The sequence below is a fragment of the Sturnira hondurensis genome, unplaced genomic scaffold (assembly GCF_014824575.4).
Source record: "Sturnira hondurensis isolate 20B ecotype Veracruz unplaced genomic scaffold, ASM1482457v3 Scaffold0008782, whole genome shotgun sequence".
Lineage (NCBI taxonomy): Eukaryota > Metazoa > Chordata > Mammalia > Chiroptera > Phyllostomidae > Sturnira > Sturnira hondurensis.
Genome location: NW_028081413.1, coordinates 1,443,096 through 1,463,353, shown reverse-complemented (window position 1 = coordinate 1,463,353; position 20,258 = coordinate 1,443,096). Strand labels below are relative to the sequence as shown.

Genomic DNA, 20,258 nt, shown 5'->3' with positions numbered 1-20,258 from the left:
TCTGGGGGAGGGGAAAGGACGGACGGTTTAGATTTGCCCTGGCTTGCTTAGGATAGTTGAGTTAGTCCTTGGCTTCACAGAAGATGGAGACCAGTGCGGTCAGACCATCCTCCACCTGCCCCCAGGCTCAGCGTTCAGATGGGCTTGTCCAACTTGGGGCTCAGTTCTCAGCACAGGCCCTCCTGGGCCCGGCAGGGTCCCTGAAGTGGGTGGCGTTGCCTCAGCACCAAAGTATCGGCCATTTATTTGCTCTCTCATTCAGCTCAGGTCGGAAGTCTGCCAAGAGGGGTTAAAAATGGTTGGTAGAACAATCCTGGCTTTCTTGTGTGTTCCAGTCAAGCATACACCAGCAGCCTGCCTGTCCCAGCCTTGGTCCAGGAGAGGGGAAAACACCACAGGTCCTTTGCACACCCCAAGTGGCCTGGGGACACACTGAGAAGGCTGGGTTTCCCGGCGGCCGGCGCGCCCAGAGCCGGTCCTCGTGCCTGTTGTCTGGGCTCTTTCTCAGCAAGAACTCATCTTAGCAGACAAGCCATAGTACACACCCTGAGAATATAGTTCTGGCCAAGAAGAGGTAACACCTCCAGAACATCTAAGTAGAATAAAGCAAAGGCCTTTGCAGTTTGAGGTCCTTCTCCTCAGGGCCACTGTGAGCCCATATGGCACCTTCATACAAATTAGGAAGGGTGCCGGTTTTTCTGGGCAGACATAGATACAAGGGCAGACAACTTAGTGAGCAGAGCACAGGCTGGGTTTTGGCCCTTAGTATCTTCCTCTGTAGGTGCCCTTGTGCAGTGAACTTGCCTGACATCCAGAAGATCAATAGTCCTGCCTTCAACAGCACCGCAGACCTCACCCTCCCAGAGCTGGGGGAGCTGGGACTTACACAGATCTGGGTCTGCTCTGGACTGCTCCTGTTTCCTTGGGTAGCCCGGGGTCTTCTCTGCCCAGGAAAACCACCTTTTCTTTGGGCCTGCTTCCCTGTTTAGCACCAATGATATCTTTTCTTACATATGCAAAAATTATCAGTTAACTTCTAGGTGTCTGATTAGCAGGTCCTGTTCTTTCAGATCCCCTGCGTCCACTGCTGTCAGAGCCGTCAGACAAGCTGCTCTAACTCTCTCCATTAGCACCACAGCAGGGAGAGAGGGCAAGTTCAGAGGCAGCCGTGATCCTGCTGTGTTCCAGAGCGGGTCCTTCTGGCCGAGCTGGAAACTGAAGGAAGATAGGCAATGTGGTACCCAGCTTTGATGGGTCTGCACTCGCACTGTTATCTGTTGCTCTAAGAGACATTTCGGCTGACAAAGTCACTGTGCTGGCTTCTTCCTGTGTCTTACTGGGTGTGAAAAAGGAACGGGGATAAGGAGGAGGAGGTATGTAGTTTCCAAGGAAACCAAGGGCTCTGGGTTCCTCTAGGGCCGACGCTTCCAGGTGGGATGGCCACATTTCCCAGTCCCACTGCAGCCCTGCCCCTTCATGCCCGAGGCTGCTGCTGATCCCGGGGGTGGAACACAGGCTGTCGCTGGATCTTTGGAAAGAAAAGCTGACAAAGGCACAAGCTGCTGATGACAGCACGCTGATTGGCTATTTGGCTCATCATGGCTGACACCCAGCCAGTTCCAGAAAGCCAGAGGTGGCAGTGGTTCTGTACCTCGGGACCAATCCTGGGGCTTCCAAGTGGGACCAAGTCAGATTTGAGGCCTGTGGAGAAGTTTGGTTCATTCTGCGGCATGTCCGAGGGGTCCTTGGAGAAACCCAGCCCTCCCTGAGGTCTGCTGGAGGTGACAGGGGCTGGGCAAGAATCCCTGAGCCCTCGGGGCAGGCACTGGCGGGGCCACCTGAGAACCCAGATACAGGCAGACTGGCCTAGTGAGGTCGCCGTGCTCAGCTGGAAAGCCCCTGGCTGAGGCCCTGGTGGGTTAACGCCATGCGATTGTTCGGATCTCAGCCCCATCCATGGCGGAAGGCTGACAGGTTTGGTGGAACTAGGAGTGGAATCCGGTCTCCTGGTGCTTAACTGCGTTCCTGTGGGTGAACCACAGTCCAGTCGTCAGAGCGTGTCACTGCCCGGCCATCTTCGCAGCTTCTGACTGAAGGGTCTTCGGTCAGAGCCCTTGGGAGGACCCCCATCGGAGCCCCATCAGCCTCCACTTCAACAGTGTTTGACAAAGGCCCCTATTCCTGGTCAAGGCCCTGAACAGGGAAAAAGGCCCCACTTGGGTATGTCTTATGTACACATAGAGATAAATTTTTAAAGACAAAAACAACAAAAAACAACTTCACAAGACATAGCGTCAGTCCTCGCCGATGTCCTTCAGTGGTGCCCCATTCGAAGAGGCAGCCCAGCCTCACCTGGGACCCGCCCCGTCCCTGTTCTCCTCTCCGTTCAAGGCCAGGTTGTGCAGGAAGAGGAGGATCTGCCACCACATGCGATTTCGGTTCTGCTGGTGCTGAAAGGAAAAAAAATCAGCATGACTCCTGAACACAGCCTCAGATGACTCCTTATCATCCCCAACGAAGGTTCAGCAGGTCTGGGGGGGCACCTTAACCCCATCAGTACAACAAACTTGGCCGGGGGCGGGGGGGGGGGCAAGAGAAGTGGCGACCTGGGGGAGATAGATAGTTGAGTTCTGAAAACAACTGCAGCTTTAACATTAAAAAGACAAGCCCAAGCTCTTTATGTACTGTGCACAAGAGGATTAAACTTTTTCCCCTGCTTGCAGGATTTTCCAGAGTTTAGCCAAGTGCTGCTTTTAATCAGATTGGCTCCTGAGCCCCTCAAACCTCAGCTGCACGAACAACAAACTTTCTTCAGAAAGAAAGAGAAGTGCCCTCCTCCCTCCCCCCACTCCATAGTAACACAGAGAACAAGGGGGAGGAGGGGGGCGCCTCCATCTGCAAGTGATTTGACACTGTGAAGGTCAAAGGGTTAATCTTCAATTTAAACCACACTGCTGAGGCAGCAAAAATCTGATTTCATCCAGTGCAAACACGCACACAGACAGACATACACACACACACACTTGTGCGCCCGCCCTCTCTCCCTTCCCAGCATCTCCGGCTCAGCGCTGCCCTTTTTATAGCTGCTCTTGACAGTAAGCCATAAATAACCCCTCTTGGAGCTCTTTCCTACTGACTGGAGCCAATTAAACGTTAAGCAAGAACATACTTGAAAACAAAACAAAAACAAAGAATGCACACTACTCTCTGGAGGTTATCCCAGGTCCTACTGTCAGGCCGGGAAGCTGGGGGCAAAGGTCAGGGGTCAGCGACTCAGAGGGCTGGGGCTGGGGCCCCACCCACACAGGTACCGTTTCCCTCAGGCCAGAGGAGGCCAGGAGGGGACTGAGGGGTGCTGGAAGAAGCGGTCTTTGTTCTCTCTTTGTCTGCCAGGGCAGGAAGACTGGGGCTGGGGCCCTCTCCACGGGGTTCTCAGTGGACAGGGAGATAAAAACAGTGTGCAGAGAGAAACCAGCCCAGGGGTTACGGCATGGGTCCAGGCAGCAAGCATGTTTGTGTCAAGGGGCGGGGCGGGGCGGGGCAGGGGAGGGCGTGGGGTGGGAGCCCTCTCTCGGACTGTCTGTAACAACTGCCCTGGCCACTACCAGGAGATCCCCCGTCAGACAGGGTGAGGACAGGCTAAGTCGGAAGCAGAACTGGAAAGTGAGTCCAGGTCTCCCGACACCCACAGCTTCACAAGTACCTGGCCCCAGACCATCATGCAGGTTGCCGGGCCCCCTTTCACTCTGCCTTAGGCCACAAAGAGGTAAGAGAGGAGGCGCCAGCTCAGGCTGACCTCAGAGCCTGCCAACCCAGAAGGGAATGCCCCATGCCTGTGGTGACGGTATTCTTCTTTCCCTTGTGGAAGGGAGACTGGAAAACCCAGAAAGGTGAAGGCACGGCTACTGCCGGGAGGGGCAGGGAAACGGGGCTGTGCCACAGAGGAGGTCTGGCGGATTCCGCTGGGGGGACTGAGGGCTTCCTCGTGTTTTGTAAACCCAGATGAGTAGAAAGAGGAAACACACCCGGCTTAACAAAATCTGGTTACAGTAAAGCAGCGTGAAAATGGAATCGGCTGCAAACCTGAAGACTCAGGCCTGCAGCAGCTGGGCAGAGCACCCTCCCCTTCCCCACCCCAGCTGCCGCCCAGGACAGGTGCAAAGGTCATGTGGTGGAACAGGAGGAGGTTCCAGGGAAACGGCTGGTCCCTGGAGAGGCCAGTCGGCTGGAATTCCCAGTCTCCTCAGGTGCCGGTTAGAAAAGGCCAAGGAACAATAACAGCCATATCATAACAATAATAGTCACACTGGGTGCGCAGGGCTGTTTTGAGAGTTTCCCATCTTTCCCTCTCAGAGCGTGGTCTTGCGGACCAGGAGCTCAGCATCACCTGGGAGAGCTGATTAGGAATGCAGATCCACTGACTCAGAACGCGAACCTCTAACGAGATCTCCGGTGACTCGGAGAAACATTACAGTATTAGAAGCACCGCCTTATATACCCTGTACACAAAACTCCTTTGGCCCTCCCAAAAATCCTGCGAGGGAAGTATTACCTTATCACGCTCATTTCACAGAGGGGATCAGGGAAAGAGGTAACTTGGCCACACAGCTGGGAAGTGCCAGGGACAGGACTAAACCCAAACTACTTTTGACCCCTGAGCAATGTCCTTAACCCACTACGATTCTGAGTGCCACCACACACCCCTTTCTTTACACCCATTCTGGCACTCTATTGTCCCCTTGCCTAACTCACCCCAAAACAGCACAACATCCAGGGAAGGGAGATCACAATTCTATGACCTGGGGCTGGCCAAACCCCATCTCTGTATGCCTCAGTTTCTCCCCAAATTCCCCTAACAGAGGCTACCTGCTGCCTGGGGTAACTTCCTGAGCCTTAAGGTCTCTGGGAATAAAGCAAGGCAGCACCCTCACTCCTATCGCTGGGGCTGCTGGAGACCCAGAAACAGCTGTGAGCCAGGCGGTGCCACCAGACAGGAAGGCTGATGCCTCACAGGGAAACACAGGCAGGCCTAGGCACGGGGTGGGGGGCGGGGGGGCGGGGCAGGGTAGCGCAGGGCCACCCTCTGGAAGGGTCTGGGGTCCGTGCTGCTGCCTGTAACAGACCTCAAGGACCATGAATTGGCAGGGGAGGCTCTGGGCCAGGAATAAGAGGACCTGGCTATAGGCTGGGGTCTCCCACCAGCCTGTCTGGATCCTCTGAATCCTTGCAAGTAAAATGCAGGTTCCCAAACCTGACTGTGTCACAGAATCCACGGAGGTGCTGCTGTAAATACACAGTCCCCACGTCTCACCCGGACCCATTGGGTCAGAACCTCTAGGGAGGGGACCCAGGAATTTGTATATGGAGCAAGCTCCTGGGTGATATTTTTTTAAATCAGAAGTAACATTTATTGTATATTTTAGTCATAAGAGTAAACATGTTAACGGTAGAAAATTGGAAAATACAAGAAATTACATACAGGGAGAAATTAAAATCATTCATGATCCTACAGCCTAGAAGAAAACACGTCTTGATTTGGTGTTTTCTTCACTCTCTTTCAACCTCTTCCCACCAGAGTAACGACTTGGCCAAGTCAGAGGTAAAGCTGCCCAGGTGCTTCTACAGCAGCCAGGCCACAGACAGGCTTTTGGAAACCACTGAGGTGCTTTCCAACCCTAAGGTTTGGTGATTCGGCGTGTGTCATCCACAATTAGCTTCAAGATTACAACTCAAAGCTCCAACAACTGAATCCGGTTAGCGGGGTGGAGGGTCTGGGTGGGCCTGGGGCACAGGCAGCCTTGTACAGAATTAGGTTGGCGACTGCATTAGCCCTGAGACCAGCAAGAGCAGGCCTGGGAAGCCGCCTACAGCCCCAGCAGCCCTTCCTCTAGGCATGAGCAGATGCCAGACATATGCCACCTGGCCTTCTCCTGCACAGGGCAGCCCCCACCAGCCCCTTTTCTGAAGGGAAACCAAGCTGCCTCATATCAAGAGAATCAAAGAATACCCTGATTTTGAGGAGCAACAAAAAATATTTTTTAAAAATATTAAACAAAGGGCCCTGACTAGAAAGGAAAGAAAAAGGACTTGAAGAGAGGCCAGTGAGAAACAGTAAGAAGGAAGGAAATGAACATTCACCCAACAGGATGAAGTACACAAAGACACCAGAACACCAGAGAACATGGATCCTTCCAGAAGAGGGCGTGGAGAAGGGGAGGAGAAAGAGGGAACCAGGAAGGAGTGTGCTTGGCCTCTGACTCTCGGGACTTGGCACAGTACCCAGCGCGTAATCTCAGATCAATGAGTGCAAACCCTGGAGCCAGGCCCAGCTCTCTCACACTCGGCTTGAGCACCCAGCAAGGAACGGGAACCTGCAGAGAGTGGGCGTTCCCATACGCACAGCCAGGGTGCCCACAGGACTAGGGGGCTGGGCTACAGGGCCTGGGAAGCCGTGGGAATTTAAGCTTACACCAAAAGCTCTGAAATTCGGAATCCAGAGGGTAGGACCATGGTACAGAGGTAAAGAACAGAGGTGAAGGCCCAAAGGAAGGAAGGAGTTCAAACCTGGTGGGTAAAAAATCTTTTCTTCAGTTAAGAGAGCACAGCCAGGCGTTAGAGGCCTAAAGTTTTTCTCTGATGCAGTCCCACTTTCTTGCTGCGGTCAGGGGACGCGGGCAGTCAGATGACGAGCGTTCCAGTCACCCCTACTGTGTGCGAGGCACTGTGACCGAATGGGTGTTTATCTTGAGTAGCAGGGAACTTATAGGGACACGCAGTAGGTACTCAACAAGTACACACTGGACGGAATACAGAAAAGTTAGCCTTGCAAGATAACCTCCTTGTCTGAGGCCAGGAATGACCAATGTCTGGCCAGGTCTAAAGATGTACTTGATGTGATAGTATCAGCCTCTTGCTTGGGGAGAGGCCCAACTAGTAAAAGGTCTTTTTTTTTTTTAAAGCTAGCGGTGGTGTCTGACATGGTTGGATTACACAAATCAAACTCTGTTTCATCCCACGTGGCCTCTGCCCTTAAGCACAAAGAGTGTTCCCTGCCCTCCCCAGATAAGAATCTCCCTGTGCCTCTCTTCCCTTCGGATCCAAGGGATCCAATTCACACCCGGGGGCTGGGGCGGGGGGCGGGGGCTTGTGTGTTACCAGTGTCCAGATGCTCCAGCAGGAGCTAATTCACCCCAAAGAACTAGAGAAAGGAGCAGGGCTGTGCTGTGGTCCTGCTTTACAAGAGCCCTGCAAATTTACCAAACAGATAGCAATTCTCTCTCTCTCGTCCTTAGAACAGAGTACTTCCCTATCTTGCCGTTTGCTCCCCACAAAGATCTGGGACACAGAAAGGCAGGAATTATCAGTCCCAGCCAGGGAGGCAAAGGCTCAGAAAAGTCACCCCAAGCAAATTAGTTGGGGGTGGGGTGGGTATTCAGACTGCTGACTTCTCATTGCAGAGCTATGTTCTATCACTAAAATACTACGGTGTGTTTATTCACATCATGGAAATAGTATTAACTTTTCAAAGCGAATCACAACTGAACTGCCTTCCCCAGTATGTTTAAAGACATTGTTTCCAGATCATTAAGTGTTTAGTAAGGATGCTGTGGACCAGAAAAAATAAACCTTTCAGGGCCAGAGCTAACTGCAGATCAAACAGAAATAAAGCTGAAACTGGTCTGAAATTATAACTTCAGATCACGTTGTGAAACCCTGCTCGGTTTCTTTAAAATGAAGGATTGCACATGCTCCGCTCTACGGGGAGACACACACTCGGCAGGGTGACATTTCCCTACCTTTCCCCTTTCCGCCACCCTACCCCATCCCCACCCCAGCAGGGCCGAAGGAAAGAGGCTGGCTGTTGAGAAGCAGGAATGGAGACAGGGGAGACTTCAGGAAAATTCCACCTGAAAGAAGGTGGGAAGACACTTTTGTTCAACTCAGCAAGCTTTTGTCAAGCTCCCAACTGAGCTAAGGGTTACGAAGGATACAAAGATGAGCAACGTCAACTCTGTCCTCAATTATTTTACAGTCTGAAGGGGAGACAAGCCAGCACACAGTAGTCTGTGTGACAGAACACAGAGCAGGGTCGGCCCGGGAGGCGGGCACTCCATCATGTTCTCACTGTCTGTCACGTGCTTGTGGAGGAGCGGGGATGGGCCGGGGACNACAGGGGAGACTTCAGGAAAATTCCACCTGAAAGAAGGTGGGAAGACACTTTTGTTCAACTCAGCAAGCTTTTGTCAAGCTCCCAACTGAGCTAAGGGTTACGAAGGATACAAAGATGAGCAACGTCAACTCTGTCCTCAATTATTTTACAGTCTGAAGGGGAGACAAGCCAGCACACAGTAGTCTGTGTGACAGAACGCAGAGCAGGGTCAGCCCGGGAGGCGGGCGCTCCATCATGTTCTCACTGTCTGTCACGTGCTTGTGGAGGAGCAGGGATGGGCCGGGGACGACCGCGGCCCTAGGATCAGTCGGATGGTTCGGCTTCCAGCTCAGCCACTTAAGAGTGTAACCTGGGCACGTTATCTCACCTCTCTGAAGCTCACTTTCCTGTAAGACGGGAACATGGGGGTCTGGGTGTACAAGGTGGCATGGTGATCAAATGACCAAAACCTATGTGCCACAGAGGGCCTGGTGGCTGCACTGAACAAGCTCGCCTCTCCTGGCCAGCACAGGGGAAACCTGGGCCTGCTTGGCTTTGCTGAGTTCTTCCCTCAACACACTCTGTTCAAGGTGCCCGTCCAGGAGCACTATCGTTGGAGCGGATTCATCCAGTCCTGGGGAAATCCCTGACTTTTCATTCTGAGATAGGCCTCAGCAGCCAGAGGCAACTGGGCCCAGAATCCCAGGCTGCCACGCTGAGCCAAAGGCTGCCATTCCCTGCCCCACAGGGCAGCTCCTCGAGCCCAGTGGGCCCACTGTCCCAGAACACTTCTGACCCAGATACCCAAGGAACGAGCAACAGAATGGCAAAATGGAAAAGAAAATAATACTCCTCGCCAGAGCTTTCTCAGCTTGGCCAGCAGTGCTATTAGGACACTGAAGCCACAGGCCACCACCATGGCAAAGGGCAGCCTGGGGCCAGTGGGTTTTCAGTCAAAGACAGGAGGATGTCCTCTAATGCAAGTGGAGGCCCCTGTCTTCGCCACTGGGGACTGGGGATGAGGCACAGGCTGTGGTGGCCCAGTGGCCCCCAGGCCCCCAGGGCCTTGCTTTGCATTCCCATGGCCTGGAGGCAGGAGCTGCTGACGCCCTTACCCACCTTCCCTCTGGATGGTTCTGTGCTTCCGTTCCCCTCAGTCTGAGAACAGCTCCCTCAGACTACCAGGCAAACTCTGAAGAGCTCAAAAAGCACTGTAGTCAGTGTGAGTGCTCTGGTCAAAGGCAAGGGGGAACAGGGACTGAGAAGAGGACAGGTCTGCTGGGGGGCTACTGGGCTGGGTGGGAGGAACCCCAAGGCTGACTCCCCACTTGGGGCCTCTGCAGCTGGCTGTTCTCGTCCCCACCTGGGACTGATTTCTTGAATGAGACAAGGCAAGCGGACCACAGAGGATGGCCGGACCCCGCTTCCCACAACTACACAGGGACTGTTCTCATGCTGGTGCTGGAACACACCCTCTTGGTTGCCAGATGTGGATCATAAGGCAAACTACACTTTCTTCCTTCTTCCTTTTTAGTCCCCTCCCCCAACCCCTCCCCTCCTCGCCCCCCACCTCCAAGAAAAACAAACAACAACCAAAAAACCAAAGCCAATTCCCGCCCCCATGGTCTGCCTTGGTGAGGGGGTAAACTGTCCCTGACAGCAGGACCCTTCTCCTAGAAGGGATAGCAGTCAGGTGCAGTTGTGTGGGGAACTCAGCCTCTCTCAGCCGCGCTGATGACTCAGAAGCTAAATATAGTGAACGATATAAACAGAGCCGGCCGCAGAGCAAACACAGGGCCTCCGAGTCCTTGCACTGGCTCTCACGCACAGCAGCTTTCCACGGCCCCTCCCCCAGCCTCACACTTCCAGGCACTGTCCTAGGTGGACCTCCCACTCCTGGGATGGAGGCTGGCTTGTTGGGGCCCTTCTCACTTTAAGGCAAATCTCTGGGGCTCCTGCCCAGGGCTGTCCCATCTAAAGCCTGAACAACCTCACTGGCCACAGTCTGAGCTCCAGAAAACCACTTGATAACAAGGAGAGCATCTCAAAGGGTCAGGACGCAGTCAGGGGCTCCCTGAATGAAGAGTCCAGGCTGCTGGCCGTGGAGCAGCTGGTCACTAAACCATGCCAAGGGCACCCTGCCCAAAGAGCTCCCCAAGAACTACAAAGGCAGGTCCAAGTGAAATCCTAAAATCTTTTCCCCCCACATGAATAATTTTATGCTTTATTGTATTTCAAATCATCGTGAAATAATTTAAGTGACTCCGGTCTCTTTAGGTCCAGTTTGGGAATGGAGGAGCTGTAAGCAGTCAGCATTTGTCTATATACTTAGGGGCAGGAGTAAACTAGGGTCGGCAGCAACACTCGGCTACCATTGTTGGAGAAGCCCATTCAGGACAGAAATGGTTCTTGGTTGTCAGCAGTCGCTACTTTTTAATCAGGACAAACAATTAGCAATGGAACAGATTATCTTGAGAGGGGAGCACAGAACTAACCAATTGGAGGCCAGAAGCCCGGCTGGTGGCTCAGCTACCGTTCAGGGTCTAGGGCAGAACAGTGGGCTGGCAAAGTCTAGAGGTGGAATGGCTGGTTACGTCACTCCTTAACCCCCTTTTTCCAAACCACCTAGATGCTTTCCTCAAACCAGGTCAATCACCTTTTCACACATTTCAAAAAGCGTGAAACTGTCCATTCCTTAGTAGTTAGTTACATGTCTTACAATCAACTCTTTGAAGTAAGTATTAGAAACCAAGGCTCAGAGAAGATAAATGATCTGCCTGTGAACACAGTTCTCGTAAGCCACAGCGATGGGACCTGAACCGGGATCTGCCTCAAAGTCCAGGACCCTTTCTGCGATAGTGCAACTAAAGATCGTTTCAACTGAGTGGCTGCAATTTTTCTCAGATTTCATTTTCCAGAAAGTTTAATTACTGCTCAGGGAATTTCCAAATCTGACCGCTCTGAATGGAGCCTCTCCTTGTCCAAGTGAAAAAAGCCATTTCCAATACAAAAATTCCAGCTCTCCTTTAGCTTTACTCCACAGTCTACAGTAGCTACTTTTTTTTTAGGGTTCTTGGCTTCTTAACATTGTCCAAAAATACCCCTACAAATTCAAAAATGGTGCCATCGGGACAGGAGACTTTCTCCAGGGGAAGGGACACAAACCACTGTCCATTCTTAGGCCCATGCTAGAATGGAAGAAAGCTGGGACTAACTTCTCCTGACCAGAAAGCCAGGAGCTCAGTGAGGAAGCAAACCTGTACCGCCTCTTCCCTGCAGGAGATGGATGGAGGGCACCCTCACAGAGCCTGAGTCAAGGTGGGTCACAGTCAATACACCCCAAGAGGTCACCTACTCATAGAGGAGCAAAGAGAAGAGGGGACCCTTCAACTCCAGACCCAGCCAAAGGAAGGTGGAGTGTGTGACTGGGTTTAGAAAGGCTTTTTCTTTTACTCACTCTGCCTCCAACTCTCTGGTTGCTTTGGAGACCCAAAGAGCCAAGAGCAAGCACCTCACTGACACTGATCGGCCTCCATCCCCTTGCTGGTTGGTCCAGAGGAGGCACCCTGAACTGACCACTTGGGTAACCAGGCTAGACCTGCATGCTCTTTGGGAAATACGCTGGCCAAGTTTATGCCACCGTAAACTGACACCTTTTCAATCTGGGGTCATGCTGATGCACTCAGTGTGCCACAATGCCATGTGTAACACACTAGCTGTCATCACACCCCTGCATCAGCTCCAAATCTCCCAGGCAGAAGGTTTCCTGTGATACAGAACAGGAATACCTGAGGTCAAACCAGGGACAAAAGGCAGAACTCTCACTCCCTACAGGACTCAGGGATCAATGGCCACTGTCTGGCTCTGGGACACCATCCCAGATAAAGGGGAAAGAAGAGGCGCAGGCCTCCTCCATTTCTGACTACCTCTTGGGTTGTCTTTCATGGCTCCCCAGATTCAGCCTGCAATAACTGGGGAATGACCGTCGCTCTCTGAGGATGTACAAGGCCAGAGCCCACAGTTGAACAGTGTGGACATAGATTTCTATGGACACGGGCAGGTAGAGGGGACCTCAGGAATGACAGTGATGGGTGGGGTGGGAAATGTGAGGGCTGATCAGGATTATAAAGAGACAAAAGGAAACAAGCATTAAAGAATACCTACTGTGTGCCTGGAATTTTCACAGGTATCATCTCACTTAAACTTCACAGTAAAACTGTGTGGTGTTAGCTCAAATTTACAGAAGAGGAAATAGGCTTTGCAAGGTCAAGTGACCTCCCGGTGGCTAGCAGGCACTAAAAGTGTTGTTTAAACCTGAGATTTCTGACTTTATACTCAAAGCCTGAAGACTTAATCCCAAACCACTTCCTTCCTAGGGCCTCCGTCTTCCCACCTGTAACGATGAGGGAGGTGCACAGGGAGAGAAGATACAGGATAAGAATGCAGGAGTGCCGACAGTGCTTTTCAGATATGAAATATTAGACTGTAGTTTATGTAACAACCAAGTTCAGAAAATGACTCACGCCCTGGCTGGTGTGGCCCAGTGGACTGAGTGCAAGCTGTGAACCAAAGGGTCACCAGTTTGATTCCCAGGCAGGGCACATGCCTGGGTTTCAGACCAAGTCTTCAGTGGGGGCCACATGAGAGGCAACCACACATTGATGTTTCTCTCCCTCTCTTTCTCTCCCTCCCCCTCTTCTCTAAAAATAAATTTAAAATTTTTTTTAAAAATTTTTTTAAATTTATTTATCTTGGGAAGGGAAGGAGAGAGGGAGAGAAATATCAATGTATGGTTGCTTCTCGGGCATTCTCTGCTGGGAACTGCCCTGCAACCCAGGCATGTGCCCTGACGGGGAATCAAACCGTGATCTTTTGGTCCGCAGGCCTGTGCTCAATCCACTGAGCTACACAGGCCAGGGCTAAATAAATAAAATCTTTAAAAAAAAATGATTCCCTTAAAACTAGCTGCTAACAGGTCTTAGGTGTGCTATTATTCCTGCCCTGCCCCCAGGGTGAGCTCCTGGTGAAGGTCTTGTGAACGAGGTTAGTGGGGAGGAGGGGGTGTAAAGCAAGAGGATGCCACAAACAAAAAGCCTAGTTCTTTGTAACGGAAAATCTAGGGAAACCAGCTCTGGGCCAGAAAGGCTTCCCTGGCCAGCCTGCTGATACTGCAAGATTGCAGTAGGTGGCCAGCAGGTAAACGAGGAGCTCAGAGAACTCAGGAGCTGATATGGGGTGAGGGGCAAGCAGGGAAGACTCTTCTATAGTTAGTTCTCCTGCTCTACTCCTCCTCCTACCGGGCCAGGATGGCCCTGGCTGGGGGGGACAGCATCCTGCCTAGGGCTGAACCACGCCCTCAAACAGGCAACCTAGATTGGGCTGGGGGAAACGATGCCAAGCAGCAAAGAGCAGGGTGGGACCTTGGGATAAAAGTCGCCTCTCCTCCTGTTCAGGACTGTGTCGGGAAGAAAGGGCCCTGGGCTGTGGTCCTATCCTCTAGCCTGCCCCCAAGCCTACGGGAGCGCACCAGTGGATAGGGGAATATTCTGGGAAACGCCTGTTGAGAGAGACAATGTCTGCTGGAAATTTAAAAAGCTGCCTTCCAGACGGTCCTCTAGACAAGTCCAGGAGACCCACAGGCACCGTGTCCTCCATCAGCTCCAGCACCGGGACTGGGAGCTGGACGCTGGATCAGCCACAGGCCTGGACAACCAGGGCTGAGTTGAATGGGCAGGAAGGAGGCCAAGGGAAAGAAATCAAGAATCAGAGTGAGTCCACACATGGACTGAAAGGGAAACTCTAAGCCAAGTTTCCACAGAAAAATCAAAGGACAGACTAGAGACTGGGGTTTGGGGCCAGAAGAGGAGGCCAAGCTGCCTTATTATCTAAGCGCAGGGCCACCCTCCCTTCCTGATCACTAGGGGCTAGGAGGGCCCACAGGGCCAATTCTAGACCCACATTTCCTTCAGAAGCCCTTGGCAAATGGCACTAACCATATCTAACTCTTGATGGCCTCTTCTCAGGAGACCCAAAGTCAACTTCTCTTCCCCCGGGTGCTGGCAATGGTTTGGTCCCTTAGTCAAACCTACAACTACCAACGGCTCTCCCTCCCCCGTTAACCTAAAGTGACCCATCGAAACTCAGGGTCTTGCCCAATCGTGGTGTTATTTATTTTCCTGATTTCTAGACAGACAGACAGATACACACACACACAATCTTGCAGGCCAGAGACAATGTCTGGGGCGGGGGGCAAGGAATGTGTTCATTTCCAGGTGTCATGCCTCTGCCTCAGCTTCAGGGGTGGTTGTACCAGCACAGATCAGCCTCGGGCTCCTCTCCCTGCCTTGGCAGCCCTCCAGAAAGTCAGCCCAGAGAGGAAGGGTTAAGTGCCTGGGGGGCACCCAGACGGGGCTGCAGAGCAGGGCAGCCTCCAGCCCGTGGCACCACTGCTCCTCCAGCACGAGCCTGCCAGCCGCCGCCTTTGTTGACGGACTCTGCCACATGCTCGACTGACACGGACCGCCCCGCCCTGGCGGGGCTGGTGCCAGGCTGCCGGCCAAGCGCCCGGCCAAGCGCCCGGCCTCGGGTCTGGAGAGACTCTCTGAGGTGCACTCTCCAGAGTCCCAGGCCCCAGTTCCCAGACAGAGACAATGAGGAGCAGCCTCCCCAGCTGGAAAGTGTCAGGTTACAACCGGTTCCACCACTTTCCCCCACTCAGGCCCATCCCTCAGCCTTGGTTACTCAGTCCCCATTGCACCTCAACCAGGCACCCCCAGCTGTCCATTTTCACTGCAGCACCCTGAAAATCGTCCCCTTAGGTAAAGGACGATCTCCCCACTCTGGCCTCAAGAAGGCACAGTTTGTCGAGCAAGGCTGCAAAAAGCCACCCCATTTTCCAGGAAGGAGGGATGGTAGCACCTCCTGGAGAACCTGAGCCGAGAGTGGGCAGACAAAAAACTAGGAGCTCTGAGACAGGGCCGGCGTGCTCATCCAACGGGGCCTACCCAGTCCTCAGGAATCACATCAGTCAAGGCCACAACTCTGGGACCATATCCTTGAGGTCTGGCAAAACAGAGTTGCAGAGGCAGGCCCCAGCCCCCCAGCCTCAGCAGACTGAAATCTCGCCACCCCACCCCACCCCAAGGCCCCATGCCTACTTGCTGCATATGAAGCCGATGAAATTGGTCTGCAATACACTGAAGCTTTCTGGCAATCTGTATCTCTGCTCGATGTTGCCACTGTCCTTCAGGGGGCTGCTCACCAAGGGGCGAGCCTGCAGGGAAACTGGCAGGGAGAGGGAGCCGGTAGCCAGCATTGCCTGCAAAGACAGAGGGCCCACATCTCAGCATTCCCCAGGACTGCCCCTTCCTCCCCGCGCCTAAACACTCCTGGCAGAGGCCTGGGGCTGAGGCCGTATCAGGGCAGCCTGCCAAATCTAGACAACCTGCCGTACTTGCTGCCTAAGTGTATAAAAGTTGATGCTGGGAGAATATAAGGAGATGGTTCCAGGCTTCCCTTCCGTTCTCCGTTCACTGGCAGTGCCACAGCAAAGGTAGTATGTGTAGGTGAACATGCCAACCTTCTGTCCTTCTTTACCAAGCTATTCTTGAAAACAATTTATTATTCAGGTAGCAGCAGGTTCAAGTTCTTCTCTGGAAAAGCACTGGAGGCAGCTCTCCAGAGACCCTGGGTTGAGCAAAGCAAGGCACACAGAAACAGAAAACCAAAATGCATCTTCGCTTTTTAGTGTAGCAGAGGAAGGCTGGTTTCAGGTCTTAAAGTTCTAGACCACGGTACAAAAACTAGGGAGAGAAAATTCCTCTCTGGAGGCAGCCCCCGGCAAGACCTGAAGATGCGCGATCCACACTTACCGAGTGCTGGCAATCGAGCTGCCGCTAGGGGCACCCGCCCACCAGCCTCCTCCCTTCTTTCCCTCGTCCCACCAGAACTGCTGTGCCCAAGTTACCCTACCGGTGAGCTCCCTCCGGGAATAACTGCAGTGTCTGCCCAAGCTGTCCATCAGACCCAGCAAGAGAGTCTCTGAACCTTTCCCCTCCCTCCATAAGCTATTGTGCTAAAACAAGAAAACAGTGTCTAACCTTGCCCTTTTGCCAGAAGAGGGCATACTGCTCACAAAACAAACCATTTAAGTCCAAAAATGAAGGGGTCTTGTCCTACTGAGCCTTGGAAACAGCCCCTCTGTTGGCATGGAGCCTAGGCAGTCCCAACATCTTTTTCCAGTTCCCCTGCCAAGCACAGAAAGTCCCAAGTGACAACTGGGGGACACCTTCTGCCTTCAGGAACCTTCTGTCCCAGAACCAGCTGGGTTTTTCCCCTTTGCTGTCAACAGCGAGTCACAGAACCCCGAACCTTCTCCAGAGCAACACCAGCTACTTTATGGAAGGTATATCACTACCAGGACACAAAGGCAGGACCACTCTCCAGGCCACAGGATGTAAAAACCGAGGCTCAGGTACCCTCTCTGCAACCCAACAAGACATCCTGGACCCAAGGATCTCTCCAGAAAGGGACAAAAGAACAGAAGTAATGGCAGGGCAAATTGCCCTTCTTGGTGCCCAGCGAGTACAGGTAAGGAGCAAGGACAAGCAGAAAAGCAGCAGGTGAGAGCTAAGGAAATCAATAGCCCCTGCTGCTCACTTTGGGGAAGGAAATAGCAAAGGGCAGGTTAGGGGAGGGAAAGTCCCCTCTTTTCCCCAAGTCTCTATGGGAGGAGCCCTGAGGCTATGAGCACTCACCATAAAAGAGTCGCTGGGGTTCCTCGGTCACCCCACAAGGCAGCATGACACCCTGGCTCGGGGAGGCTGGACTGAGGGTCTGAGTGGCCTTGTCTTCCTGGCTGGTGGGTCGAAGCCCAGGGCCACAGCAGTGGGTGAGGGGGAAGAGCTGCAGGCGGCTGAGGGGGCAGTCCAGCTGGCTCTGGGCAAACAGGTCAGCAGAGGGCAAGCTCCCAGGCTGGGTCCCCAGCTCATCCTCTGGCTGAAACACATCATCCTCCAGCTCCTCCACACACTGAGGTGGATCCATCTCCCCTGTTAGGGTGTAATAAGGCATCCAGGATGCTATTCCTTCCAAGCCAACCCTGAGGTGGGGGCCCTGGAGGGGGGCCCTACCCTCCCTTCCCCTTCCTTCTTCCCTCTTCTCCCTTCCTATCTCAGGAAGTGGGGACAGGTACCGATGGCTGATAACCCTGGTGATATAGTACTGCCAAGGGTGACACTTGTCCCCAAATGTGGACTGCCTCACTGTTCAGGGACTTTCTGCACCTCTTTCCTGAGACCAACCGGAGCCAACCTCCCCTCAGCCTCTTCTTCTGACCCAGAGGGTCACAGTCACGAAGTTTGACTGCTATGGGCTCTGGGCAATAGCATGGGTATGATCAGCTGCTACAAGCCCTCAGAGTACCTGGGGAAATGTCAACAAGACTAGGACTCCAAGAGTGGCTGTGGAAGGGCAGAAGGGTGCTGTGACTGGCTGTGCACACAGCTCACAACACTCTCTCACACTCATTGCCCTGAGCAGTAACAACCACCAAGTCTGAGCTGAGCTCCAGGCTCAGCAATAAAAACAAAAGCCAGTCAGCAATCTTAGAGAAGCCAGGTTCCCTCCAAACCTGCTAAGCCCCGCCCAGCTGCCCATCTAGTCTAGTCTCCACCCCCAGCTTGCTCAACACAACAAACAGGCTCCCTGGTGTGGTAAGAGTGTGTCCTGGGAGAGAGAGGGAAGAAAAACCCAAATTAGTCATTGCAGCTGCCCTCTTAGCGCAGGGAGAGCAGTGTGCCCACCACAGCTTGGTGTGGAGGGTAGGTCCAGCATCCAGGAAAGTGGCCGGCCTCCCCCAGCTTAGTCCACTCACTAGTTTCCATGACCTCAAATCTTTCCCCACAGCTTACCATTCCTGCCAGTGCTGAACCTGAGATTGGTACATCCTGCCTCACAGGAGGAAGTGAAATTTGGCCCTTTCTCTGTGACCTCACTCACTGCCTATACTACTCAGGTTGTTGATACGAGTTTCTTGGTAATAAAGAAGTTCCTCTGGCTTCACCTGATGACTCTTGGAAGTCTGACCTTGGAGCCACCTAGCATCTTGAGTTCCCAACGCAGCTCCCTACACACACACTAGGAACCCCACCGAATCCCTGGAGCAGCCAGAAGCAACAACCACCTGAATGGTTAAGGATACAGAGAAGCAACGTTTGTCACTGCCAGATTCAATTAGAGATCCCCTGGGAATTCTGCCTCCCAGTCTCCTGCTTTGAAGAACAAGCCAAATGGTTTGTGGGTTGATAAAGTACTTAAAGAAATCTCAATTAAACTCAGAAATCCTGGCTTTCCCAAATGCAAGCTGTCCCTCTGAGATGCTTGCTTCAAGTCTCCCTCCATCCCATCCAGTCCTGAAGCTATGGTCCTATCTCTCTGCCCTCCTCCCTGGAGAGTGAGGAGATGCCCACTTGGATGGCAAAACAGGCACCTGGTGTTCTTTGAATAGTTTTCCCCAAAGCGGGGGTGGGAGAACTCCAGCTTATCAGCACTAGGAAACAAAGTTTCCTGCTGAAAAGACCAAAGGCTGTCCTGCCAGTCACCTGGCAAGGGCTCCCCTCCAGCCCTTCAACCTTCTCTTGGCAAGCTGGCAATCCCAACCTAAGAAGGGGCCCTCCAAAGCCAATCACAAGCAGGACTCATTGTCTTGGTTCTTCCTTTGAAGCCCATTACCTCCCCCTCCCCCTCCCATCAAAGCCCCAAAGTTCAACCCTTGCTTGGCCTGGATTGTGGGGGAGGTACAACCAGAGGGTGTGGCTCTCCCAGCTGAGGGACCCTTCCCACTCTACAGAAACTTAAGGTGGAAGCCTCCAGAGGGGTATTGGGCAAGGTCAAGTGTAAAGTGGGACACACCGGAGAGACCCTCTTCTTCCCCTCCCCAGGCCCGAAGAGGTGATGTCCAAACTGGTGGGAGGAACACTTCCTAAGAGCTTTGCTAGGGAAGGCTTTATTCCTAGCAAGGGGAACTAAAGCCGCTGTAGCCAACCCAGCCGCTACGGGCTCTAACAGGGATGCTGAACTTAGACTCCTCCTCCTAGGAGAAGGCGGCAGACAGACACTCTGAACTTCGACAGGGTCTAAAATCTGGGAACGCTCACATACACACTCACTCTCACACAACACACAGCAGACCTGGGTGACTCCAGGAGAGAGTCTCAGCCTCCGAGTCGTGATGCCAGGGCTCCGCGCCAGGGTCCAGCGTGACGAGCACTCGGGGGCTTGGCGCCCGGACTCAATTGGGAAGGAGGGAAAAGCCCAGCTGTTAAGGAGAGGGGCCTTCAGACTCCGCAAGGAGGCAGGACGCCCCAGAACTCTCTGCCTACCCCAGAGTAAGATCCAAGGACCTGGCGGTTCTCTGGCGACCAGGTCAACTGAGCAGTGCGCCGCAGGTTCCCCTGCCCACCTGGACCCAACTCCTTGGTCTCTCAAATGCTGCAAACCCCAAATAGCCTCGTGGAGCAGCGCACCTAGATGTGGATTCTGCACCCCGTGCCTGCAGCCCAGTGCCCCAGTCCTTCGTGGTCACCCCAGACACCCGCAGCCCAACCCTTCCCGGGCCCCCCACGCGCAGCGCGACTCCTCTCCCCACCTCCCCGAGGAGGTGCGATCCAACTCCGCCCGGCTCCCGGCCGCCCGGGCGCTCACCGGGCTGTTACGGGAGGCGGGAGGCGCAAACAGGGGCGGCAGCGGCAGCGGGCGGGCGGGCGCGGAAGGAGGCCACTCGGCACCTCGCGGTATTGTTTCCAAAATACGCCCGCTCTGGGCATCCCGCAAACAGCTGATGAGGCCCCGCCTCCAGCGCGTCACGCCGACGGCTGGCCAATGGTGAGTGGAGCCCCAAGTCCCGGGCTGGGCGGCTGCCAGGGACAGTCAAGAATGTACGAACCTTCCCTTGGAAATATTGCAAGGGGCCGAGCTAAATTCTGACTCACGCCAGAAACGCAATTGCTGCGAGGTCGTCCCCGCAGATTCTGTTCCTTATGCAGCCACAGGAAGCAGCGGAAGGTCCCTGAACCCTATTAGGATCGAGCGAGGGGGCGCCAAAGTGACT

The 20,258-nt window shown here is 53.6% G+C and overlaps 1 protein-coding gene across 2 annotated transcripts; it reads right to left on the bottom strand.

Annotated features, from left to right (window-relative positions):
• Window positions 1-2,273: 2,273 nt before the first annotated feature.
• On the bottom strand, window positions 2,274-19,989 carry BMF (Bcl2 modifying factor). Of its 2 annotated transcripts, none has more exons than XM_037056094.1 (5): window positions 19,853-19,989; window positions 19,324-19,466; window positions 16,906-17,199; window positions 15,307-15,467; window positions 2,274-2,450 (listed from the first exon to the last, which is right to left on the bottom strand). In XM_037056094.1, the coding sequence occupies exons 1-5, from the start codon at window positions 19,972-19,974 to the stop codon at window positions 2,349-2,351; spliced, it is 822 nt and encodes a 273-aa protein (XP_036911989.1). In that variant the 5' UTR covers window positions 19,975-19,989; the 3' UTR covers window positions 2,274-2,348. The 2 variants fall into 2 exon arrangements, with proteins under 2 accessions (XP_036911989.1, XP_036911987.1); XM_037056092.1 differs by having other exon boundaries at window positions 19,340-19,466; window positions 19,853-19,983.
• Between the last annotated feature and the right edge of the window lie 269 nt (window positions 19,990-20,258).